This window comes from Carassius gibelio, chromosome B23 (genome assembly GCF_023724105.1).
Source record: "Carassius gibelio isolate Cgi1373 ecotype wild population from Czech Republic chromosome B23, carGib1.2-hapl.c, whole genome shotgun sequence".
In the NCBI taxonomy this organism is placed as follows: Eukaryota; Metazoa; Chordata; class Actinopteri; order Cypriniformes; family Cyprinidae; genus Carassius; species Carassius gibelio.
In genome coordinates this window covers 6,693,776-6,721,503 of record NC_068418.1, presented here as the reverse complement: position 1 = coordinate 6,721,503, position 27,728 = coordinate 6,693,776, and the positions used below count along the sequence as shown (strand labels likewise).

General features: G+C 38.2%; 1 protein-coding gene across 2 annotated transcripts; it reads right to left on the bottom strand.

The window, feature by feature from the left end:
- Positions 1 to 2,070: 2,070 nt before the first annotated feature.
- On the bottom strand, positions 2,071 to 16,431 carry ndnf (neuron-derived neurotrophic factor). 2 transcript variants are annotated; one of them, XM_052593189.1, is made up of 4 exons: positions 16,148 to 16,431; positions 9,339 to 9,527; positions 7,121 to 7,245; positions 2,071 to 4,246 (listed from the first exon to the last, which is right to left on the bottom strand). In XM_052593189.1, the coding sequence occupies exons 2-4, from the start codon at positions 9,524 to 9,526 to the stop codon at positions 2,838 to 2,840; spliced, it is 1,722 nt and encodes a 573-aa protein (XP_052449149.1). In that variant the 5' UTR covers position 9,527; positions 16,148 to 16,431; the 3' UTR covers positions 2,071 to 2,837. The 2 variants fall into 2 exon arrangements, with proteins under 2 accessions (XP_052449149.1, XP_052449148.1); XM_052593188.1 differs by having other exon boundaries at positions 2,071 to 4,249; positions 16,148 to 16,424.
- Between the last annotated feature and the right edge of the window lie 11,297 nt (positions 16,432 to 27,728).

Below are 27,728 nucleotides of genomic sequence, written 5' to 3'. Positions count from 1 at the left end.
TTAATTTTTTCATTTTTTCACATTTTCAACAAAAATTACTTAAAAAAATAAATGTCCTAACATTGAAATAACTATATAAAAAATAATAATAATTAAAAAAAAAAAAACTTTAATTAAAGTTGTGAAAACATTTCTTGTAAATTTCTTTCACTTGATAAACTGCAAATAAAAAAAGGCTGATGTGAATAGAGTAAATACATAGAGTATTAGCAAAGTTATCAGGCTAATCAGGATTATGCATAGTATGTGAGCTTACAAAAATAGATATTAACATTCATTATAATGTGATAACTTCAATACATATACCGTGATTATATAAAAAAAATAGCAATCAGGTGCTAAAGAGAGCACCCATTAAAATGTATTTGAGCCAATCTTTTGTCTAGTTTATAGGGCCTTTCTCGCTGCAGGAAACTACCGTGACTACTTGTGGAACTACCCACTTTTGTGCGTTTTTTCGCCGCAGGAATTAGGAATTTTTCAAAAACCAAATTAGCTCCTACTCCACAGCAGGGTCTAACCAGCACAACTGGTACTAACCTTGACGTAAGTAGACTGATTCGCATTAGAAAACACCCTCACCCGCCATGATTTAAAACGCCATGTACCATACTGTAAACATTGTGTCAACTTATTTCGCAAGTATGATGGACAGCGATAAATATACGGATGCTGAAGTGCAGGCACTTGTAGCAAATGTAGAATTGCCAGTTGTCGTTGGAGATTCTTAGTCCTCCTTTACGTTCTTTCAGTCGCTTTACGTATACGTCGACATTCCATATCCATTATTGTGAAGCCCGTGAGACACAACGAAAAAACAGCTCCGATCACGGCGTCCTCCATCCTCCTGTTGTTAACGTTATTCTTTTTTGTTAATGTTGTTGAACGCTGCACACAAATGACATAGCTATCGACCAGCTTATGTCACAACCTATAGTACACATATAGTTCTGTAGCTAAAATGGTGCGAAAGGACCTAATGTGCTTCACTCTTTGGGTGTTGCTGCCAATCTAGTGTACTAAATCACTCAGTTATAAGGGTTTATTTTAATATAGGCAATATTTTCAGGAAAGAAAAGAAACAGAAGAAAACTGGAAAAAAAAGTGAATGCATTGGCCACCTCTTCTTTTGATTGTCTTGGGATCCAGGGAATTTTGGTTTTATTAAGAACACATTTACTCTCTAACTGACCCTCTTTCTGTGAGCTTTGCACACACAGTCCCTGCTGACCATTCTCATTAGCTTCTCTTTAAAGGGCCATCCATGGCATACCCAGACCATTGCCTCAAGCATTCCCAATCCAGTCCTGCACTATTCCCAGTACTCTTCCTCAGTATTGCAGGGCAGCAATGAGGCTAATTTAAGACAGGTGAGGTTGTGTTATGTCTGTAGAGATTGACAGGCTACAAAGGGAACTCAAACTGTACTCCTCAGGAAAGACATTACAGTTTGATTTGAGCATTATGCACAAATTCAACCCCTTGAGATTGTGAAAAAGAGAGATGAACAGTGATAAAGATAGTATGTCCTTAATGTGTAAAAATGCTATATACAATTGCGACATTTGACACAGTAGGTTTACAGTTTGCTTTACAGACTTAGAAATTATGGCTGTGTGCAGAATGGAATTACTTACTAGTGTAAATCAGAATGTGTCATGCAACAATAAGTAATTTTAGTATTATGCTACACTGTTTTTACAAAACTTCCATTTCATGCATGCTTAATACAGCAAGTAGCATTGTTTTTCAACTCAGTAATATAAAAGTTATTTTGCATTGTTTTGTTTAGAAAATGAAAATGTATTTAATCTTGTTCAATAATCAGGAAGGACTTTGTTGGCTAATATTGTCCATTGCATTGTGGGATCAAGTATTCTGTGCACTGTGCTCTGTTTTATACTGCAAATTGGCAAACGCAATAGGTCATTTGGGTGTTCTTGACGTGCATTACTGTGAGTCATATGAAAAATGCTTTACTTCATAGCTGAACATACACTTTCAGTCATTCATTCATGTGGATATTTCCCAGTATGTATTTATCATCCTGGCATAGAAACACATAACCGCTGGGATTACAGATGTCTATATTTAGTGTTTTATGTACATGAATATTGGCAGAGAAAATCTGTACATGTGACACAGAGATGAGACACATTTATACACACCAGATTCACAAACTGAGATTATACACACATAAACTGACAGTGGGGAAACTCTTCAACAACGTTGACTTTCATATAGATTTTAAACACATTTTTATCACTAATAAATGTTGTCAATAACAAAAAAATAGCAGTTAAAAAAATAAAACATTAAGAGGTACGAAATAATTTAAAAAGTCTTCTAAACCATGTTTTTAATACAGGGCAGGACAGCGGACAGAAGGAGTCATGGAGCTACCTTTGAGATGGCTGGCGTAAACACCAAAACGAACGAACAAATCAAAAGTAGACATAAGGCAAACAAATGGTGCATGCAGTGGCTAAAAGAGAACTGCGACTCCTCCAGACTTCCAATTCCACGGCACTGAGGATGCAGTACAGGGACTCTTTGCGTAGCAACAGCGATGGCACCCCCTGAGAACAAACCTTCAGGTGCCAGACTCGACTCAACTCGGTAATGTAAACATAAATACAGAGGTTGATATCTCACTCTACAGGCAGTTCAGTAACCGCGACACATGCAGCGTTAGCATTAGCATTGTGTGCAAGTAGTCAGTCTGCAAAACTCTCCTTAGTAGAATATCACTTCGAGTTAAATAAACTTATTTTTTTCTCATTATATATATAATATATTTACTTCTGTGCAGAGTCTGTGCTTTATGAGTCTCTTTTTTAACAGTACTTCCTTGTTTTGACCAGTTTGCTCTGGTACTTGACTGAGTGGCTGCTGTGTCCCACCACATAAACATCCAGGAGATAGCTCTTTCCCGCCTCAAGGCCAGTTATGGTCTCGGTAGTGACTGCCTTCTGCAGGTTGGCGCTGTGGAAGTACTTGCAAAGCACTTTCTCAGACTTGCGACGGCTCTCTGGTCCAGCGCACTGGTTCTGCTCTCGGCGCCGATGCTCTTCACTGTAGCTTTCGGAAACTTCACGTTTGTAAACACAGTATTTATTGCGCTCCTGTGTGCCAAGCCAAGCCACGGTAACAGAGGAACAGGTACGCAACTTATCGAAAGCCTTGATGCGGGTATCTTCAGGTAGGGCAGGGAAAGGTTGCTTGCCTCCGGCACGTGTGCTGGCAAGTACTTTCAAGGTGGAGGCACCCTTGCGGGATCCCCGCAAACGAATCAGGTACTTGGCTTTGGGCTTTCCTCTGAGCTGGAACTGACGGACACCTTCCACATTCTGAGAGAGAACAAGCTTCCCATCACGCCGCGCCTGAACTTGCACTGCATCCAGACAGGCATGGACAAAGAGAGTGACACGCTGATGAGAGGAGACCGGGGCAAAGCGAAGGAATTTGCTGCCTTTCCTCTTAATGAAGACATCGGTTACTTTCCCATCCTTGAGCTCCACAGTCTTCTGCTTGGCTTCTTCCTTAGTGCGGGCGAAAGTGCCCACGTATGCAGTACTCATGTTGGTGCCTGTGTTGACGGCGAACACATCAAAGTAATATTGTGTGTCTGGCTTTAGATCTGTCACGGTAAAAATATTCTTGTTGCCAATGCAGATCTTCTGTATGTCTGCCACTTTGGGCTTGGGGATATATGTGCGACTCATCTTGTTGCTCAGAGCTCTGTTGGTGGTGAGGGAACGATCCTTGAAATCATTCTCAGATGGGACAAAACCAAAATGAACAAAGTCAAAGGGGCTGAAATCCCGACCGGGTTTTGGAGCAATCATGAAGGCATCATCCAAACTCATCTTGGCCTCCGCTGCGCATAAGCTCTTGAAGTTGTGCTCCTTGTTAATAACCACACAGTACTGGATCGGCTGGCCCATGATGGAGCCAGTAGGAGTGGGCTTCCAGGCCAGCGTGACAGTTGTACGACCCAGTGCGGTAACATCAACCCTGGGGTCGTAAGGCAGCTCCGGGTATGGCTGGTCGGACTCGGGAGTTGTGGTAGAGTAAATCTTGAAGTTGCTGTCCTTTTCAGTCGAGATGATTTCCAGCTGGTACAAGCCTGAAGGGGAGCTAGTGGAAATGAATGACTCAACGTCATTTCCTTTGTAGGTAAAGAGTTCGGTCCCCTCATTGGCCGTGACCTGCTGTTTCTGCTGCTCTAGAGGTTCTGGCTCACCTGGTACACAAAAGACACAGAGAGATTCACAAAATTAGACCACCTGGAAGCAAGCACAAGAGAACCAAAAGATGATGAGGAAATGAGTGTCCCCACAGAACAAACCACAAACATCAAAAACAAGGCCCATTCTGTGGGGGTAAAACTGTTTGGAGATGCACATTTTGAATGATGACTTGTTTAAACCACACACAAACATAAGCCACATAAACTGTCGAACAGATGGATGTACACACTTAGGCTTTTTCTGAACATCAATGACTGAATATTTAACATTAAATGCCACATAATGATGCATTTCCCTCACCACTCCAAATCCGCTCATCTAGTTGTTTACTTACCGCTTCCTCCCCACACCCCGATTAACACCACTGGAAAAAAAGAAGCAGCAATTTCCATCTTAACAGAAAGAGCATCTTTTAATGTGTTAATCCTTGTGAAGTAACAGGGAGCTACCTGCTCCAGTGGATGTTAGCCACTCATCTGCTGGCAGCTGTGTTTTGTATCTAAACAACCCTGCACATCAGAGGATGACTTTCACTATGCCTTCCCAAGGAACTCTAAGCTACACAGAGACGCCTTGTGGCTTCGCTGTTCCTTGAGTTCCTTTCCAAGCCCTCTCCATTCAGCTGGGCGAGAAAGCATAATATTATGTTTGTCAACCAGAAAACTAAATGAACACGCGTTGCACTCAAAGACTGGCTCCCAGTGGATATATTCCGTAAACATGGGAAAAGACTTGTGTATGAGTATTTATTTACTGTGGATGTTGTACCTCAAGAAAAGATAACAAAAATTAAAAGCACTTCCATGTCCTTGTTTGGTTTCCATTTATAACATAGTCCTGCAATTATCCAGAGGAGAAAAAAGTTCATAAAGTATTGCACAGAAGTAACTCAAAATGGATTTCTCACTTGTGTTTAAAAATATCAACTTCGTCTCGGATGTGTCTCCTGAAATTCTTTAAGGGAAATAAAATGAGAAAATTGTTGTTTTTATTTAGTTTAAACAGTAGAGAAAGGCATTGGCAAGACCAAGATCATGGGTTCGATTCCCACTGAATGCAAGAACTGATCAAAACAGAGCTTGTATGAAGTTGCTTTGATTAAAAGCATCAAGAGTTTGCATAAATACAAATGTATAGAGTTGTAAAGACAGCTGGATAGCAAAGTGTAAGGCGTTGTTGAACTCTTTTCTGAAACTCTAAGATACTGGGGTCTTTCTCAGAAAAAAAAAATACTGTGACTAAAAGCCACAAAACTCCCGTTTTCATTCATTCACTTCAAGTTTTTATTTGCTTTCCATTTGATCCCATTGCTATCTTGAAACAAATGAAACATTGAAGAGATCTCACTTTCCAATGGTCCATTCCCACCGGAGTAAGTGTTTTTTATTGCAACTGTGAATGACTGAATGCATATGTGAGCAAGGAAATGAGGTGGATGTCATCAACTGTGACTGATTTGTCTTTCAGGATCTCCCAGTCACAGCCAAGTCACGCTGTAGCAGGACAATCATCACACGTTGTGTAAAAATATATATATAAATCCTTTGCATAAAACCCCACTGTACAGCAGTGAATGATGGGTGTCTCTGCATTTCATCAACCAGTACAGCCATACTGGGCCACAGACTAAGAGAAAGGAGGAAACCCAAGGCCTGGAAGTCATTATGGCACAAACAGTCAGAGATGATCAGAGAAGCTTGACGTCTCGCAGGGAGACACTAGTGTCTTCATGTAAGCTCACACATGTACATGTTCTGCGCATACAGTACGCTTCTGCCCCAGCAGCTTCTGCCCCGTTTCGGTAATATACATTGGGTTTCACAGACACATGGAACTGAAACCTTCTGTGCTGCTCCATGTGTGTGGAGAGAAATACAAGGGTGTTTTGTGGAACTTTATTGATTTCTTTTTTAGGATACTGTCCAGATGGAAAAAGAGAGATGCAGAGAGAGGGTGATGGGAAAAGGGAAGAAATGAGAAAAATACCAGGAAGGAGGGGAAAAGAGGAGGGAGTACTGCTAAAAGAGAGAACAAAAATACAAGCGAAAATTTTGCTTTGAAGAGGAATGCCGGTCTCAACCTTTTTTTTGCTTACAGTTGATGGGATCAGTGGGAGGAATTCTATGGCTGTGTGATTGAAAGCATATCTAGGTTACATTTCACTACATTTTTTTTCCATTTTGTGGTCATGTTCTTGACAGGTTTTGTGAGATTCACCCTTATATATCTCTATTCAAGATTCAGTTCATTTTACTATTTTTCAGTCTTGCTTTCAGGCTTTTACTTCAGTAGATGTTTAGATGCAGTCCATCAGCACACCAAGTGTGCTTACACTGGGCCCAAATTCACACTTTACAAATACACACTGACGCACTAGAACCGGGCTAACGATTGACCACAGTGGAAAATACTGACCCGCGCTGGACATGCTCCACAGTACTTCACAGAAAACACACATTTACCTTTTTCATAAAACTAAAGTTATTTTTGCATGAAACTTTCTAAGGGGGGCATCTGTAAGACAGAACCCAAAAATTCCCAATAATTTTAATGCTATCATTTCTTTCAAGTCATTTTACATTTTAGTCAAAACGTAGAAAGGAATTCTTAATCCTCTAAGATCAAAATGATTCTTAATTTAGGAATGACTTCCTTCCTAATCAAGATTAATCCTTTGGAGATAAAGGGAAAGAGATACCACTGTCTACTTTAATCATTAAGCTGTACTGAATGGCTATGGGAGATGTTCTCTTGTTCCACAGCTCTAAGATCCGGTTTTCTAATAATGATTTTGAACGTTTACATGGAAAACAAGTCTTAAATTACTGCAGAGTTGCAACATTGATCGGAAGATTTAATTCGGATACCTGATCCTTCCCCGCTGCGGTCCTCTGGGAGCTCCTGCAACATCAATCTCCACTCGAGAGGAGCATCACAAGGTGTCACCGTCACCAACAGAGGAGTGTTGTCTTCCTCCACCACAAAATAGTACCTGCAAGAGCAAGGAAAGTTAGCATACACTGCAAAAAAATGACAACAACATAGAAATTAAACAGGAAATTAAACCTGACTCTTTGTATACTGTATAGCAGATGTGCTCTTTGCTTGGACTGAATCGCTTTTGATGACCGTGTGAAAACTAGCCATCTGCAGGCAGTTATATTTTAGGTGTTTTAGATAAACATGTGCACTTTGTTAGCATACAATTATATAGAATGTTAAATGACAAGGTGTACGTATAACAATACTTTTCACATGTGGGCCTGAAAAAAAAAGGTCAGGTCCCTAAGTATGAGGCTGCATAATGCATAATGGTGTTGCTAATTTAGCCCGCCTGACTGCAGTCATGTTTCGCCTTTAAAAGTACTTGAGATATATTAAAGCACATCCCAAGACACAATATAGTGAAATTAGAACTAGCTGGCCTTTCGGAGACCGCTACCGAAATAGGAACATATTCCCCAAACACAGCACTGCTACGTTAGCCTTGCTGTCTCAACTCATTTCCGCTAGCTTCGTTAGCGTTTTTAGCAATATGTTTGCCTCTGAATTAGCATACTTTGACAATGCGTTACACATGGGACATGTCTTATAAAAGGCAAACCAAACACAGCTGGTGTATTTTAGCTGTAACCTCTTTCTAATACTATATTGAAATATTAGCTTACTACTTAGTGCCAGTATAGACTGAATACTGCCTACTATTTATTGAAAAAATAGTGTGTGAAACAGAAAGCATCATGTGTTTACATACAATTAATTTAAATTAGATACATCACCACGTTACAGATGCATTATATCTATACAGAGGAATTTATTGTGAATTTTTATTTAGAAAGACTGAAATAGTATTATTTTTTAAATGTACTCAAATAAATTGTGTTTTTTTACAACTTTGAATTTTTTTTTGACAATTTGCATTTCAACTCATTTTATGGCAGGTTGTAACTATTTTACACTCGGAATAACTGGTGGCTAATTTGAATTAGTTTTTTACTTTTACTACTTTATATACCACTTTATAAATGTATTTATAAATGTATTTATTTATTTTCATGAGATCTTAAGTGCTAAAGATTAGGTTTAGTGGTGAATCGTCACACTTTTTCTAAAAAATAAAATAAAATAAAAACAATACAAATCACAAATTTATACAAAATCATCCTGTAAAATAGTAATGTTTTCTTATTAGATAGGTTCGGACTGTTTTAAAGTAATCTATAAAACATATATAAAACATTTAGTTCCAGATCATTCATCACACTGGAAAATGAAGGGCAAATTAAGCATATTGTTTTGTGGGATACAGTGCAGATCAACACAAATGTGTTTAGATATTGCATGAAATATTTACTGTATATATAATTCTAAATCAGTAAAAGTAGCCTGACACTGTTATTCCAAATAGGCTGCGCTTTTAATCAGCCCTTCTGTGAGCAGAAACACCTTTCAAGTCCACATTCTGTAAAATAACTATGACAGATGTATGCTAGACTTCAGTGTAATCAGCTATACTTGAGAACACTGCAGTTCATCAGCGGGACACGACATTTACAGGATCACTGGCGTGCACATCAAACGGAAAATGGGGAGATTCGTTGTTAAAGCGTTTTAAATTGCGAATAGCTCAGCCTGCGACCATCTGTGGTATGCACTGTATGTGATTAATTCATGCTCCTCAGCTAAAATAACCCTGTAGCCTTTTGCCATTTGGGTGCACCTGTTACTCAAAACAATGCTTCATCAAACACACACACATACACGTCGTTTCCAGCATCTCATTCATAATGCATGTCTTGCACTCATCTGATGCATTATAGCTATAATAGATCCCATAGTTCTTCTTCCCTCAAGCAAAGACACTTCCACAAAGGCACATGATTATAACCCTCCTGTATTTTACATATTTCACATTTTACATGAAGGAAAAAAATAATAATAATAATAACTTTCTGAATATAAACTTTTTATTTATTTGTTTATTCATTAATTCAAATTTGTGTTAATATATACTAGTTTTAATTAGCTTTATATAAGCACAAATATGTAAAGAAAAGTGTATGTTTGTGTGAAGTACGATCCCACCTTTTTGGTGAATCTCTGAACAGGTATCCGCTGATCTCGGCTCCATCTGGCAAGACAGAAGAGTCATGAAACAGAGCTTTATCCCTGATCTGCATCTGAAAGAGGCCTTCATCACGCGTGGGCAGTTTCTGTCCCATCACCCCCAAGACCAGCAACACCAAGCCATAACATCCACATATCCACCTCATCCTAGAGAGAGAGAGAGAGAGAGAGAGAGAGATTGACCGTGACTGAACAGGAGAAGGGAATTGCATTCTTAAAAACCTGATGAAATGCTATCAGTTTCCAATGATCTTGTTCCACTGTTATAGTTCTGGTATGGACTTGACTTTTCATGTAGAATCGGAATGATTATTAAAACTGTAGTAGTTATAGTTCTCGTTATAGTCTCTAGAGTTGTTGGGGGAGGGGCATATAAGAAAGCTTTTGATTGGACAAAGATCTGTTTTGTGCAAGATGAGTAATCAATATTTGTGCCAACGGAGAAAACAAAATGCGCGTATCTGCTGAAAGTGAATTTTGGTGTGCACTAATCATGTTGAAGTAATTAAACTCACATTTTGATTTCATGCAGTCTTTAAAGCTGGAGAATAAATACATCAAGTTAAGGACAGTTAAACCATCAGTAGAAGTTAATGACTGTTTAAAAGCTCTAAAGGAGAACAGTTAAATCATTCCATGATGTCCTTATTCTAATCTAAAAGAACAGCAAATTCATCTCAACATTTAGCTAAATGACTGGATTGCACCATCACGCTACAACAAACAAACCAAACTACAGGAGATGTGGGATTAGGAAATCGAATGAATGTCCTCATTGACCACCTTTGAAGTTCTGCTGCTTTTTTAACTCAAGGGGCGGCACAACTGGGGTAAAAGACGAGTATGCGGCGGTTGATACTGCATGCAAACAACATTCAGCAACTCATGAGAACATCCAGGCACTCACAGATGCACACATCTGCTCACTGAAGACACACACACACACACACACACACTCCCTCACTAATCACCATTTGAATATGCCCGTGTAGAGTGTCCGAGCTCACAGTACAAAAATATCCTGCAATATACATATATATATATTGTAACATACATATCTTTAATGTAATTTAAAACAACTAAAATCTCAAACTCAGTCTGGTCACATGTAACTATGTTAGGCTGTGCTTAACTAGCTTTCATTGTTCTGGAGTGGGTAAGACCGCAAAAACGTGTTAGATTGAGCTGGACTAAGTTTATGTATGCTGTTCTGAAATAGACTGTGATGAGACCAGTTAGAAAAAGCTGAACTTGGTTCATCTGCACTGGTCTGAGTCTGGCTGTGTTGGGCTAAACCCTAGGCTGGATTTGGCTTTGCAGGGATCACGTGATAACCTCTTTCTATTGATTTGGTGCCATTGATTGGAGCTGAAGCCAAAGCCCAAAGCCCCTGATATAATCAGGCTAATGATGGCAGATTAGAGCGATACTCCACTGTCATTAACAGCGAGTGAGTGCTTGTCCTCTTATTGACCTATCCAGGAATCCCTTCCCTCCTGCTGCCTTTATTCCCACTTTTCTTGACCTCTTTCACTCACTCTTTATTTGCCAAGCTCAGATAGTGCTGTCTCTTTCTCCTCTTCCGCTTTCATCCATTGTTTCTTTCTTTTACGTGCCTTCATCTTGCCTTTCTTTTAAAAGTTGCACATTATCACTCCCCCCCCCCCTTCCTTTACACTTGGGCTTTTCACTTCAGCCAATCACAAAATGTACTTAACTGCATTTGCACACAAAGCACTGCTTTTATCATGCATTACATTTCCTCTCCTCTGTCTCCCACAACAATAGAGCACTTATTTCTCTTGTGCTCTGATGGTCTAATAGGGTATTCTCACACAGAAAAGTGATGCTCTCTCTTATAGACTTATCTTGTATTGTTAAATAGGTATATGGGGATGTAGACATACTTTGAGGACCAAACTAGGCATTGAGCTTGCTTGAACAAGTATTCTGTGATAATTTAGGAGTATGTGAAATTTGGTATGGTTCGCAACTGGTATGAGAACAATCTTAATTCACAGCCATGTAACAAACAAGGATCTCTTCTGGTCCAAATTAGTGATTTAACATAATATTTACTTGTAGAAATTTAGCCAAGGCTTGCAGAAATTAAGTCGGTGCTCACTGAAGAGCTATGAACTGTTGAATTGGGAAAACAAAAGTGTAGACTGTAACTTGTATGTATGATCCTTGGGTAATAATTATAATACTCTATCTCTTTGGATGTGGTTGCAGAACATTTGCCACAAATTCCAATTTACAACCAAGAGGAGAAAGCAAAGAAACACAGGAACATGGATTTCCTCTGCAACTTTGTCAGGTTTGGATGGAGTTGTGTTTCCCAGAGCAGAAACTCTTTCTTTCTTTCTGAAATAAAACTTCAAAACAAAAGCCCCATCTGGAACAAATAAAAGCTAATGTTTAATTAGAGCTGGGGAGAATGTCTGATCGTAATTTGGGGAAGGATAATTTGAAGGCAGAGTCAGCCGCAATTGTGTCAACTTTGTTTTGCTCCTTTTTATTTATTTATTTTTTTTTATTTTTTTGCATTCATTAGTTTCAACCAAACTTTTTTCCTGTGACGGAAATGGGTTAATTTGGGTCCTGGATCACTTATGCGCCATGTACAAATCTGAGATGTGTGATCAACTGGACCTTGAAGTGGTTTCGGGAGAAAGTGTGCTGCGGGAAGGTCTTAGAGTCAAGTTCATAATGTTAAACAGCTTAAACCCTTTGAATGCAACAAGCTGTATGAATTAAAATTTGTCCTCAAAATTCTCCTAATCACGTGCGAGTAAAACGACAAGGCAATGCTGCTATTTAAACAGCTTACTCTGTAACTTTAAGTAAATTACCTCGTTTTAACTTTCTTGATTATCATTCTACGATCTAAAGAGCCATTCGAGATAATTCTGCAACCCAGATGCATTACAAGAATCATGTGTCAGGTGTTTCAGAAACATCTGGCTGCATTCCACTCTGGATAACACAATTTCCTTTGGTTACAATTCTTCTAATTATCTCTCTAGAGACAGAAATGTCGTTCTCTTCAAAATATGTTTATCCAAATCAGATAACATAACCATTCGTCTCCACTGGGAGTCTAGAGGCTTCGGGCAACAGCAAAGTCTGACTGATTGATCAGCAATTAGAAACAGATAATTCTATCAGCCTGTCGTTAAATGATCCAATCAGTCAAATGATAGACTGATTAATTGCCACAAGAAGTGTTAACTTGCAATTCACCAAAGTGAGACCGGCACTAACAGGCTCAGCCAGGGAAACACACACAGATGAGTAGCACATGAATGGTGCAGGGAAAGCTGTGCTACTGACAGGGTGAAAACACACATCACATCACAGCAGCTACCACCTGTCAATCAAACTGCAGCTGGCCGGGCCACAAACAGCAGAGAGCCATCATTACCGCACTAACCTGTGTGTGGGTGTCACTTCTGTCTCACTTGTGTTTTAAACATATATGACTGCACGTTTACACACACACATACTGCCTCCATACTGACCCTCCTCTCTGTGGAGCTCAGTGTCACATATGTGAACTCTCCTATATCACACCAGAGGTGCAAAAGCCTTCATTTGCACCGAGATAAGGGAAACATTTCAGATTCTGTTTCAACAGGGGAACGACGCCCTGAAACAGGAGAATGGGTGAGTTTCCCTCAGCTTCTGTCAGCGCTTCCCGAAACCTCTGAACAGACATTTACTGTGAGCTTCGTCCCCTGGGCTCCTCACGGCCCTGTCTTGCATACATACGGAGCCAGAGCTGGAAAGCTAATGACAGGGGAAAAGAAACCAACCTCAACAGTGGAACACAATGGAGGCAATGTTGGATTTTAAAGAGCAGTTTTATTCAGTGCAATTCTGACAAGAGTCAGTGGTTAGTCCATCTATTCTGACATTCCCCGTCCTGCTACACCGATAAGCTTGTGTTTAATTAGGGTTAGAAATCAAGTCTGCAGGACACTGTCCCTCCAGGACTGGAGTTAAAGGGGGTGATTTCAGAGGCAGCCACAGGCATGTGTGTTGGGGCACTTTAGAATTAAACCCTGCAGGACACTGTCCCTCCAGGAACAGCATTGGACGTACAGCTGTGTCTCAGTTACCTCATTATATGGTATTTGGTTTGTATGGAAAAATGAATGAGTGTGCAAGTAAACAGCCACTATGTGTCCCTCTCACCTCAAAAGCTATGCTTTCTTATAAATGAGACCAAGCACTTTAGAGTTGAGGTGCTTGACATGTCCTTTGGCTGTCTTTATGCCAATCCTGAGCTGCACTGGTGCTCTTGGACAGCCAAATGGCACAATGACTAATTGTTAGAAGCCGGTTTTGAGAGCTGAAGTCCATCACTCCACCGTGGACACTTGGCTGTCTGCTGCTTGTTTACTTTGGCAAGGACCCAGAATGGCATTTGTTGACTAAAATCTTTGAAGATATTTGTGTTTTTGAGGCACATTTGAGAAAGACACCGAGTAGCTTTGAAGTATAACGTCTCCAGGCGATTTCAGGATTATTAATAAAGTCAGACCTACTTGAGAGTGTCCAGATGTCCCACTCGAAGTATCCTCACACAAGTCTTTATCTCAGGTCTCCCAATTAGTACAATGTTTGGGAATGTTCTTCAGCAGCTGTGCTGAGGGTGTAGGGGCCACTCTCTCCAAGTGCCACACAAACAGACCATTGAATGTGACGGCCCCTGATTGATGTTCACTTCATTGCTGTCTTTGTGAGAAGAATTTGAGATCTCCCAGATATTCACAGACTCGAGGGACAATTTGTCCTCCTCACCCCACCCATATGAGCATATCTAAGGAAGCGCACAAACGGGCATGCTGGGAAATAAAGCAGCCACTGCCGTTTATTTATCATCTACCTACCGAGAATGAAAATTATCTTGTGTGAACGGCGTCGTTTGCATGTTTCGCTGACAGGACGCACTGAAAGAACCGTCTCAAACTGAATTCGAGCTCCGAAGCTTTGCGAACAAACAGTTATGGAAATGAAATCACAGGGGGTCACAAAAAGTTCGAAAAGCTGCGATTAAATCTCTGGTTCTCCTCAACAGGACATGACACACAGTCACGTCAGACCCCACAAAGACCAGCGTGAGGACGACTGTATCTCCGCATCGGACTGTCACTCCGTCGGACACACAAATAGCTATTGCAACAGTGGCGGAATTCTTTCGCTGCCTGAGTTTTCATATGCAAATAAGGGTTTAGATACGCTATGCAACACAGACCTTCCCGTTCTTAGACTTTTGTTCCTGTTTCATTCTTTCCGAGAGAGGATGGGAGGCAGTGCAGCTTGGCCTCGCCGCTAAATACAGTTATTCAAATTCCCTCATTCTGAGTCTGCCTTTCATTACGTCTCCCAGCCCAGAGAAAAGTATCACTCTCACCAGGAACCACATCAGGTAGCCAGCAATCCACTTCGTAGTTGTTTGTGTCTGATAGGAGACTAATCCTTGCAATCCCATCGGAGAGATTAAAAAAATCCACACAATTTACTATTCAAATTTAAAAAAGGAAAGGATGCAAATGGGACCGAGATCTCACGGCATGCTACAGATGGACAGCCAATCTGAAATTTCAAGCAAGTCACATGCAATACTTTTTAATCTTTAAAGATCTACTTTTACTATTATACAATGATTGTTCATCATGCAGTTTTTTTATGGGCTTACATTAATACACACAGAATAGCTGTACTTAAAAAAAAATGACACACTGCAGTACCATTTAAGTAAACATTAAAATTGATTTTGTGAGATTTGTTTGTTATGCTTTTCAACTAAATTTTTACATTTCTTATTTCACTGCACATTCATGAAACAATGTAGATTATGGTTGTTTGTTTTTTTGGGAATACAATTTTAAAACTAGTCCACTTGAAACTTAAATTGAGCAGTCCAAGCTAAATGAAACACTTTCTCTTATTCATTCAAAAACTGTAAAATGAACCTAAAACCTTGATGTTGAGAAATAAAACCGAGCTTAAACCAAACTAACTGCTTAAACCAACGAAAAACGCAGACTTGTGCAAAAAGTTGTTCCTGTCAAACCATTAATTTCTCTAAACATCAAAGAACAGTTAAGTTCGTAAAGCAGTCGTGCAGACATGGACCAAAAAAACGCATCTTGCAGGTGCTTTAATGCGTTACTGTTTGGAGAAGTTTCTAACAAACAGATATTTAAAGAAAAACTCCCTATGTGCATTTGCCTTCAGCGGAGACAGAGACATCTAACACTGTGAAAGACTGAATAACAGACGCACAATTGAGAGGGCGAGGACGAGCTGTGATGAATTGCGTCTGGCGGATGGGAGCGCATGGGAACCGCGTCTCCAACACAATGTCCAAAAACTCCCATCGCGCCTCCTCTGAGATCCCGACGAACATTAAAGGAGCCTGCGAGCTCGGGCTTGACGGAAAGGTGTTTGAAATCTTTCACTTCCCGGAGTTTGCAGACCGCAGAAGCCCTCGCTCTTGTTCTGGCAGAGGGTTCAAAGAGCGCGGGGAGTCCCGCTCCGTTTCCCCGCGACTGCAGAAGTGTTTCAACTCTTTCATGAAGCTTGAAAGCATTTCGGAAATGCAAAGGCAGGTACCTTTGAAAATTGTCTCAAAATAGTGCATATGAGGTTGTAAACGCATCGCATCCTGCGCGCATTTGCTATGAACGGGCAACTAAAACCTAGTCGAGAAATAGCCTACCTAAAACATCTAAATTTTATGTGAAGTTTCTTACCTTGTTCTTTAGGTTTAAATCACTCCAGTGCGAACGTGTCTTGATAGAAATGTTATTTGGCTGTGTTTGTTGTCTTCCAGCAGCGCAAACTTGTCTAAGAACACAAGCTGGAAGTGCAGGGAGTTAGTTGGAGAAAGTGCGCTGAAGTTGCTCCTGCTAGATTCCTTCTGTCGGCTCTGTGCTCACGGAGTTTCTCCCGTCCCAAAGTTGGTATCTAGTCTTAGTGAGTATCCTGAGTTGCTCTGCTCTATAGAGACTGAGTGAAGTGAGAGTCAGACTGCTGTGAAGTGTCTTTCTCTGAAGACCAGCCCACTCTTCTGCCACAGCGCACGAGCACACGCTCCTACACGAGTCTACAGTCAACAAGCTCCAGGGGCACATCACAAAAATAATAAAATATAATAATAATTATATATATATATATATATATATATATATATATATATATATATATATATATATATACATACATAATTTTGAATGTAAAGTAATAAATATACAACAGGCTACACAAATCTGGCAATATAATATAATATAATATAATATAATATAATATAATATAATATTATATAACATATAGTGGTACTTTGGATATAATGTTTTTTCCACAAAAGTAGTTACAGTTAAAAACAGTTAGAAATTGAGTATAAATCATTTATAGTTTATGTAGTTTATATTACGTATAGTATAATTAAGTATACATTTTAATTACTATTTCATTCTATATAATGCATATGTACTATGTGTGTGTGTGTGTGTGTGTGTGTGTGTGTGTTCACTGACATGTCTGCATATCTGAATAACAAATGCTGTTTTAAACTTTGAAAAAAAAAAATACACACACCCATATATAAACGTTATATGCAAAAAATGTGTGGTAAAAATGACCTGATAATAGGCATCATGTCTCAAAACCAAGCGATCTGCATTCTGGGCATCATTTCACAGGTCAAAAAGGAGTGTGAATGCAATTATGATCAAAATGTTAATCAATCCTCATGAAAACAAACATCAAATAAGAGTAGCCTTACTGAATAAACTGATAATTTTCTCTGAAATTCAGGTTGTGTAATAACTCTCATGTTAGCCCTTTAAGATTGTGTCCATACATTTAAATGCACTTATGCATCTCAAAAGTGCTCTGCACTAGGAAGCTCACTAAACTTCACAGTCAAGCCTCCGGAGGCCTGCTGAAGTTGAGTTTTTGTTTCTTCACACACAGGATAGTTTACAGAAGGGCATCTGTCTCTCATCCTGCAGGTAGTCACGCAACTCCTGAAGACTTCATCAGAAGAGCTGTATCACGCTGAAGAAAAACTCGTACAATGCTTCCCATCCTTCTTTTTGTACTTGCAGTATTTGCAAACTTGAATAGCTTGTGATTACCAACACACACGCAATTGTGGGGTTTGTTTGAAGAGCGCAGGCATGGTTTGTTTCTTTTGCTGGGCTGTTTACAGCAGGCCGTTCTCTCCATTGCCATCTCTATGACCCGCATCTATTGGAGGTGTGAAGGGGAGGTAAATATTTATGAAAGATAACAGCAGCTTGAACAAATGCTCTCAGTGATGAATGCTCATTTATGACCGAATGAGTGTCTGAATGAGAGCGTTAAATCTCGTCTCTTAATGCTCCCTGATTTGATCAGAGGCAATCGTTCTGCGAGTAACTTTGTATTTTTGTAAATCTTGTTTTGATTTCATAGAGTGTGTGTGATGAAATGAACTGTTCAGATTGTTTTCAGAAGATAATATTTGACTTCGACTGAGAGTGAGAGCTGTGTTTCAGACAGCAGACTGGTGTTATGAGTGTAAGTGCAAGATCACCATCTAGTGGTTTTGTAGCTTTTCCAGTAAGAGCCGCGTGATTCTGTTCAGATTGACTTCATATGTGAAGTCAACATTTTCAGAAAGGTCAATAACAGTAAAATCATTTACATATGGTGTCAATCTGACCTGGCAAAAACATGCCAACATGAAAAAGTTGCAGTGAACTTCAGATCTAAAAATATATTGTTAAACTTGCAGATATTATAAGGACACTTGTACTTGAAAAGAGTTTGCTTTCCTGACTGTTTTAACACACCTAAGAGCGCTTAAATACACATTTACATGTATTTTACAAGCACATCTTAAATCCTTTTTAATAATATTCCTTTGTGCTTTTAAGTCCTCGTGACGTACACATTTTAATAGAAATGGAATTAAAGTGTATATTAGTTTACTATACATATGCTACATATGGCTACACTTATACCTTCACTATTGCACTTTAAACATATTTTAAGGACAATAGAGGAATGAAATTACATATAAATATGCATATGTATAAGTCCCACTTAAGTCGGTTAAAATAACACTCTTAAATTCAACTAATTGCATTTAATCTAAATTTGAAAATACATTTTCATTTTTTCTGCAAATAGCATGCAATTAAGTGAAAGCAAAAAAATGTTGCATGCCCAAATTTATTATTTAGGTTTAGAGAATTTAAATTTATTTAACAATTAACAATCATATCGAACCCTGTAAGTAGAAAAAAAAATAGATTATTAACACAACACAATGCAAGGCATAATTAAAAATACAAGCAAAATAAAACACAGAAAAATGTATATATAAAAAAATCTATACAGACTTTATAAGACATGAAGTAATGAAGCAGTAGCACTGACATGATAGCTCAGCTTTAGATATGTTTTTGCGTTATTCAAAGCATCTGGTCTTTCTGATTCTGAACCGAACATGAAGATGACGCTTTATCCCATGAATCTCCATGTAAAGGCATGTACTGCACAGATCTACTGACAACCATTAAACCAGATCAGTCCGTGCAGCAGGTATCAGCTGTAGATACGAGGATGCTGCAGGAAGACACAGTGGATCTCAACAGTAAGTGGAATAAATCGATAGCAGACATGCTGGAGACAGAAGACAGAGACATGTTGAAGAGAGTGTTATAACACACACACACACACACACACACACACACACACACAGTCTAATCGTGAAGCACTGCTCTAGCTCTGGAATGCTGGTCTTGAATGAGATGTCACACACACACACACACACATTCTGGTCATTAACCTCATAGACACTTTCACCATGACAACAAGCCCTTCGGTAAACAGTTCAGGATGTTTACTGTTTCCTTTTCCTGTTCTGACTGACACAATGCATGACCTTTGACCTCACCCTCACTGGCTTTCCTTACCACCCGCATTGAGGTTATTACCTACCTAAACTCACACGAACGAGAGCTGAAATGACAGTGTGTGTCTTGTTGAGGAGAGTGTGATGCATACACTGGAAGCATTTATTTGAAATGTAATTCACAGCTTGTATGGAAACATAATTATAGAGATTTGGTTGAGTAAGAAACTAGTGACCTCGCACAACAGCCTGTAGAAACTGCTTTATAATGTGCTAAAAACAGAGCGGGGTAGTTACTGATTACATCTAATCTGGGTAATTAGATCAAATTATATTTTAATACTTTCAACTTATATTTAAACTACTGACAAACTACAAACCCAGTTTGGGAAACCTTGACGTAATATAACATTTAATGCACTTGATTTAGTTAATTACGGCAAATGGAGTATATTCTCTTACCATTTGTATTTTATATCAATATGGTACAAGATTATCCTTTTTTGAAATCAATGTGAAAAATGAGATAGGTCAAAAGTAATCTAAAAGTAATCTGATACCCAAAATGTGTAATGTAACGGATCACGTTACTTACTAAAATATCTGTCATGTAATTTGGTTTCAGTAATGTATTACTATTTGTAAGTAATCTACCCCGCTCTGGCTAAAGATCAGCTAGAATATGCCAGAAACCATATATAAGCATGCTGAGGCTCATTCACTTAACAAAAGTAACTTACGTTTCATATAACATAACTAAGTAATTACGCAATTGGTGATGTTTAAAGGGAGTAATGCAGTATTTTAATGCATTACTTTTAACTTTCCCCAATACTGGACATGATAACATGAACATAAACGCATTTGTTTCTGTTGATATAAATGGACTGTTTCTAAAATTAGCTTCTCTCTCCCAAAATAAGAGGAAGAGAAGGAAAAGAGGCAGAATGGGATTTGATGTGGAAGAAGAGGAAGAAGAAGAAGGAGCCTCGATTGGATCCAGATGCCACCGTGATGGCTTACTCTGTGTCATTATCCAATCAGAGCAGAGTTTAATCTCATTATCCAATCAGACAGTTGTGTGTCTGTGATGTCTGATCTCTGCAGGGAGTGCCGATTTAAACATGAATGAAGCTCTCACTGTGACTCATTAACTGAAAACACACACACACACACACACACAGTTAGTGATAAAATGTGTGTGGTAATGCAGAGATGGATCTATAACTCTGTGAGTTGCCTTCCTGTCTACCGACTACATAAATATAACTGCAAATACAATCAAGCATTAATGGCTCAAATGAATCTCTAGGTGACACATTTGTCATGGATCTTTTCCAATATGTGTTCTTACTGCAAAGTCAAAATTCAGCAGATCTAGGTCTATTATAGCTAAAACAACCCATGTTCACTGTCTTATAACTACACAATGCTTATAAAAGCATCTAAACTCATTTGAAAACAGTTCTAGATATGAACTGTCTCAAATTTGTTCAAGTCTCTTTTTTGGGCAGAGAAAATAAAGGAGAAGAAGATGAGAACGGAGATGAACAAGACTGGATGGGAATGAAATGTTTAAGAAGAAAAGCAAACTATATGGGATTAAAATTTAATTTTCAGAGTTCCTCTGAAAGCCTCCACCTTCCCCAGCTCCACCTGCATAGATTTGCCAAAGGTTATTTTATATGCTAATCCATAAACCCATATGCATTGGCAGTAACAGGTTCCTGTACTTGCTTGTAGCAGCAATAACCAACAGCAGCAGATTAAGATCACATACATTAACATTGTCACATCCAAAACCATGCTAAAAAGAGTTGTCACGATAGAAATAATTAGCACTAAGTTTTGGCTTGGCTTTCTTTTTTCAACCCACTCCCTTCCAATTATTTTCCAATATTTCCTCAGTGATATTAAAAAAAAAACAGCAGCAGTGGTCTGGACAAATTATGAATGCTCAATAGATGAACTTTTAGCTCAATAATAAAGTGAATAATAATATTTAAGACGTGTGGTAATGCATGAGTGGATAACTGTTTCACAAAAGCATTCCCGTTTATCAGTAGACAGCATAATATCGTCTGTAACTTTCAATAAAGCAGATTCAGTACAGTGTACCTTTCTATAACCTGACTGAAAAGATTTGTATAAGCAATTTGAACTCAGAAAAGACTGTAGTTGAGTGAGTACCACCTTTTCTAAAAGGTTTTAAATAAACGGGAGATAGGAAATTGGTCTGAAATGACTTAGCATGGAAACATCAAGATTGGGTTTCTTCAGAAAAGGAGCGATGGACAGTCAGGAACCGTAAAGGTGCTAAGACAGATATTGATAAAAGACAGAAAAACGGGCCCTATTATATCTACAATTTGCTTTAAAAAAAAAAAGATAGTTTAAAGTGTTATCTGTATGCACCAAGGGAGAAAACTTTCAATAAAGCCAACTTTCACTTTGACTAAAACATTTTATCCAATTCTGAGTGAATCCTACAAAATAGTTAGTTATTTTTCACTTGGATTTGGACATGAAAAATTCTCAGTACTAAGTGAATTATGGAGAGCTTGCACTTTAAAATGCTGAGTCAGGTTGACGAGGTTCACTAGTGTTTGGAGCAGAGCGTAGCCTCTCTGCCTGTTTTCCCCAAAACAGATGTGTGTGAAAAGACCTAGCACACTACAATCAACTGAACGTCGGCTAAATACACACATCTGCTCATCTGTAGAAGAGAGTAAACATCTTTTCCATGCAGCCAATGACACAGTTTACAGATTGTAAACATTTGGAAACAGCGCCCATGGGAAAAGACTGAGAAGGACAAGGGCTTTACACATTTAAACATTTGCCATATACATTTTATTTACACTGTATATGCCACATACTGTAGAAAGAAAGCAGAAAAAACATGTATTCATTATTGCTGTTGCTGAAACTGTGCATGTTTTTAATGCAAGTGTGCACCTAAAATGTTGACAAAACATCTTTTCGACAAAGACTTTTCTGCTGTTGATTTGTGATGTTTACAACAGGAGGAAGGACACATACCCATGGGCCACTTTTACTTTTACCTGCTGATTAGATCAAGATGCACCTCAGAAACATGAACATAAACCCATTTTTGCAAATGCAGTCCATGTGTGAAGTTTGACAGGACTGTGTCGCCCTCTACTGCCAGTTGATCTTCAGTCACTTGTTATTATGTCCTCATTACTCAGTCTTCCGCTGGCAAGTTGTTTTTAGTCTTCTGAACATTTGTGCTGTTCTTATGAGCTTTCTATTCATCAAAGGAACCCAGGAATCAGGAGAAGTTTAATATTATTATTTTATATTATGTTCCATTATATTACTTTTTTTTTTTTTTATTGCTTACACTCTAAAAGCACATTCAGTGAAACTAGAAACCACATTCTGCATACCATTCACTCATATACTGAATCTGAAGACCAATTCTTCAAAATTGCAAGCATATTATCTGCTTTACACTAATTGTAAAACCAACTTTACATTCTAGCAAGTCAGTGGTGTCATTATACAGTTCAAGTCAGTCGAGTGTTGATTCAGTCCAGTTCAATAACTGTATGGTTAATCACGTGTGCATACCCACTGTACAGTATGGAGTGTAGTTTTGCACATGCATGAGTGCTTTGACAAACTCCACTGCACACTGAACGAGTAAAAATCACAAGCTAGTAGGGTTTTTACATTTGGAGTTTAAATGGCTAATCATTTCAAGAATTATTAATTATAAAAACACTTTATAAGAGATAAAAAAAAAAGTTCTGAAATAAGTGTTTGCTTTTGCAAGATACATAATGATTTGCATGTCGTATGCATGTTTTGTGTATAAAGTACAAAGAAAAAAGAACCTTAGTTTGTGCAAGCAATTATCCAAAAGTTTGGACACACCTTCTCATTCAAAGAGTTTTCTTTATTTTCATGACTATGATAATTGATTGTAGAGTCACACTGAAGGCATCAAGGGCTATTTGACCAAGAAGGAGAGTGATGGGGTGCTGCTCCAGATGACCTGCCCTCCACAGTCACCGGACCTGAACCCAATCCAGATGGTTTAGGGGTGAGCTGGACCGCAGACAGAAGGCAAAAGGGCCAACAAGTGCTAAGCATCTCTCGGGGAACTCCTTCAAGACTGTTGAAGACCATTTCAGGTGACTACCTCTTGAAGCTCATCAAGAGAATGCCAAGAGTGTGCAAAGCAGTAATCAAAGCAAAAGGTGGCTACTTTGAAGAACCTACAATATGACATATTTTCAGTTGTTTCACACTTTTTTGTTATGTATATAATTCCACATGTGTTAATTCATAGTTTTGATGCCTTCAGTGTGAATCTACAAATTTCATAGTCATGAAAATAAAGAAAACTCTTTGAATGAGAAGGTGTGCCCAAACTTTTGGTCTGTACTGTATATAATACTTACAACACTAACTGGAGACCTACATTTACAAAAACAGTTAAATTGTCTCACCAAACAAATTAAAATATAACAAACATTTATTGCTTATTGGATGCCTTTCATATAGACTATAATGGAACTGGAATATTCTATTGTAGTGATCTGTTTTCACAAATAGAGGGAGACAAAACACTATATATATATATATATATATATATATATATATATATATATATATATATATATATATATATATATATATATATATATATATATTATTTTATTTTTTTTTTTATTTTTTTTAGCTCCAGTGATCTGTTGGAAAACAGCACCTGACTAAAACATCATTGAACGGATTCTGTGAAATAGAACAAAAATGTTTATTATTATGTTTAGTGGAAACTGATAAGCTGAGTGTACAGCTAATTAGCTTTTAAATGAATGATAATAATATTTTATATACAGACAAATTAGTTTAAAAATAAATAAAAATAAACAAGAGGAAACAAATCACATGGAATTAAGTGTTTTAAAAATCTTGTTTTAAAAAAAAAAGGTTTTGTGATGATAGGGTTAGGGGTTGAATTAGGGGATAGATAGCAAATACAGTTTGCACAGTAGAAAAATCACATGTGTAACATGGTTTTGGAACATTTTCATGGTCTAAATGTATGATGTGATTATCATGTGAACAAATGTGACGATACTTTTTTTCACTTTGATATGTGATCACGTGTTCACATGAGTTTCACACATTTCAAACATGAAACTCATATTTTACAGTACAGATTTACATGTGTTTTAAATGTGGTTTTAAAATGTGATTGCACATGGGAAGTTCATGCACACACACACAGAGAGAGAGAGAGAGAGAGAGACTGACACACACACTTTCCCATTGTCTATATAATGCTAATGTGTCTCAGTGTGTGTCCATGTCTGTCTGTGTTGATGCATAATTAACTGTTTGAAGCTTGAGTTACTCTATGCATTATTGAGAGGCAGGTGACAGTTTCCTTTGCCTGTAGTTATACAGTGACCAAAAGAAAACAGATTCATTTCTTAATAAATAAATGAATGAATGGCTGAATAAATAAATTCCCCCCACCTGCAGCCTGCTCATGTTTACTCAGAGAAACATGTAAAACCTCACGAGAGCACACATTTAAAGAACATTGATCACTCCACAGAAACAAAACTCATTTTAGTTTACACTATAGGCTACTGTTATGTCTTGAAACTTAAAAAATCGAGTTTCGGTAGCAGACCAAAATAATATTTAGTGGCTAAATTGTTATATTTCATTTAATGAGGTTTTGTAATTCCTTTAACCCTGTTTGCAAAATTTGGGACATGTCTAATGTGTGTGTGTATGTATGTGTAATATAGTATATTATATACCATGTACTACAATAGTATAACATAGTCACAGGTTTGTGATTTGTGTGGTTAGTTAAAATCATCTGAGCTTCAAAACCAAACCAAATCAGGACCATCTCATCTAATGACATCCATTGTTTATGAGACAAACAGATCGTAAATAAACCTAATGCTGTAGCCTCAGTGAGATCTGTCTTCTCCCCCGAGCTTCTGTCGAGCATCTCAGACACAAAGAGATGTTTTTGTTTCTTCTGCATTATCTTTTTATATATATATAATTTAATAAAGCCACAATACCCCTCTCACTGCACCTGCCTAGCTCCCAGAATGCATCTGGAGCTCTAGACACCTGTCATTATTGACCTCTGACCTCCAGCTGGAGCTCGGAGGTCGCAAACAGACACGCGCACAAAGGTGTAATTAACACACTCAACACAAAGACAGACCTGTCAGTAGGCTTTGGCTTTGCTTTGGATGCGTCGTCAAGTTAATATTGGGCAAACGATAAAATGAACTTCAGGCTGGTTTTATTCATAATCAAATTGTTTAGTGTATAATGTAGTTGAGAAACCTATACTGACAGCTTTAGGGTGTGATTATATTTGCGGGAGGTGTTTTAGGGAATGCATTCTTTTTACAAATTGCTTCGAGTATGAATAAACCTTAAATATTTTGGTAGCCATAAAATGTATTTAGAACAAGGATTTAGAAGAACACTTAAAAAAATATATTTAGTTTCATCCAAACCTACTTCAAAACCCATCTTTCTTTCAAAAAACACAAAAGGAGATGCTTTGAAGAATGTTCACGCTGCTCTTTTCCACTCAGTGGATAAGAGGGAAAGTTTGAATTTCCCTTTCGGCTGTATGATAGGGTAATGTCTTCCTTTCATTACCATCACACTGTCTCTCACGGGTCAGGCCTCCCCTCACCCTCCGCAAATATCACAGATCACGCTGTGATCTCCCTGTGAACCTACAGAGGACAAGCGGTTTGGAAAACGGATGGATGGTGCAATCTGAAAAAGAGGTTTACATTTCTCTCAGACAGTATGAAGAAACAAAACTGTTCGAATTTGACATACGCTACCAGTGCACATTCAGGACAATGAAGCGCACTTCTTTTTCACAAGTATGATATGTATGAACACTTATAATAAAACACATTTGTAAATATAGATAAATACTTCAACAAGCTGCAATACTTGAGGGATCGTTCATGTCTGTACCACAAACTAACCCATAACACTGTAAATTAAGTTATAATTTATGGGTTATGTGTTTATTTAAGTGACTAATCTCAAGTATGTGCAAAACTATAAGTCAGGCAAGCACCATCAATAGCACACACACACACACACACACACACACACGCAAATAGAGCAGCTCACCTCACACAACAAAACAGAAGCGTGTGACTAAGTCTTAATCCTCAAAACAGATTGCTTCATTGACAAGTTTAAAAACATGTCAAGATGATAATGAGACCAAACCCTAACCCCTAACCACCTCGACACACACCCCACACAAACACACCCTTACCCATACAGACACACCTCAGAGGCACACCCTAAAACAACTTCTGTTATCAGCATACTTTATGTCACACACCATTCTCAGTCCATTTAATATGTATTTCTGAATAAAACCGGTTATTTTACTAGATTCTGTCTGTAAATGTCTAGGTTTGTCTGTGTCATGATAAAATGTAGCTCAAACAACAGGGCATTGCTGACAGACTCTGGGTCAGGTTTTGTGTGTGTTTTGTTCATCATATGTTTCCATGCCCTTATTTGGTGTTCCTGTTCCTGTCCTCATTATGTTTATTTGGTTTCAGCTGTATCTAATTAATTATCCTGTTTGCTCTTGTATTTAAACCATGTGTTTCCTTGATGTGTCCCCTGTGTAAAACTCTGTACTTTACTTTTTGTCTCCTTGCACCTTCGTTCTCACGTGTGCAATGTGACAGAACGGCGGACCAAAACCGTAAGCACCCCTTCTCCCGTGTGTTTTATTTTTAAACAGTCTTTTATTTTCCTTTTACCCCCGTGTGTCTCCACAGTATGAGGACTGCTCACTGTGAAGTGTGCCGGCCAGGCCGTTGTCCTATGAATGTTAAAGACTGCTAGAGATGTGTATATACCTTAAAAGCTAATTAAATTACTTTGTATAAAAGCATCTGTTAAATGCAAATAAATATTTAGGTTATAGGTTTGATTCCCAGGACATGTAAAAGGCTGATAGAAACCTATAGACAGTGAAAACAATTTGTCACTTTGGATTAAAGCATTCACTAAGTGCATAATTGCAAATAAAGTCCAAGGTTATGTGTTAAATTCCACAGGAATGTAACAGACCGATATAAATGTATACCTTAAAAGCAATTTAAGTCAGTTTAGATAAAAGCTTCTTCCAAATGCATGCATGTAAATAAATGCCAAGGTTATGGGTTCGATTCCCAGGGAATTTACGTCACATTGGATAGTTTTATCTATTGGGAATTGACTGGATCATAAAAAGTGGTTGTAAAAGATGAGTTTGTGATGTTGGCCTGAAAGGGAACATTGCTTCAGAAGGGAAGTCAGGAAGGGACATGTCAAAATTGACTTGAACATATCACAACATGCCAATGCATATCATG

Bases quoted from the DNA above. Each gene is read 5' to 3' on its own strand.
- ndnf (XM_052593188.1), bottom strand. From the start codon at position 9,526: ATGAGGTGGATATGTGGATGTTATGGCTTGGTGTTGCTGGTCTTGGGG. The intron at 7,246-9,338 runs GTGGGATCGTAC...TTGCTCTTGCAG, and splicing joins TTCAGAGATTCACCAAAAAG to GTACTATTTTGTGGTGGAGG. The intron at 4,250-7,120 runs GTATCCGAATTA...TCTTTTGTGTAC, and splicing joins CCGCAGCGGGGAAGGATCAG to CAGGTGAGCCAGAACCTCTA.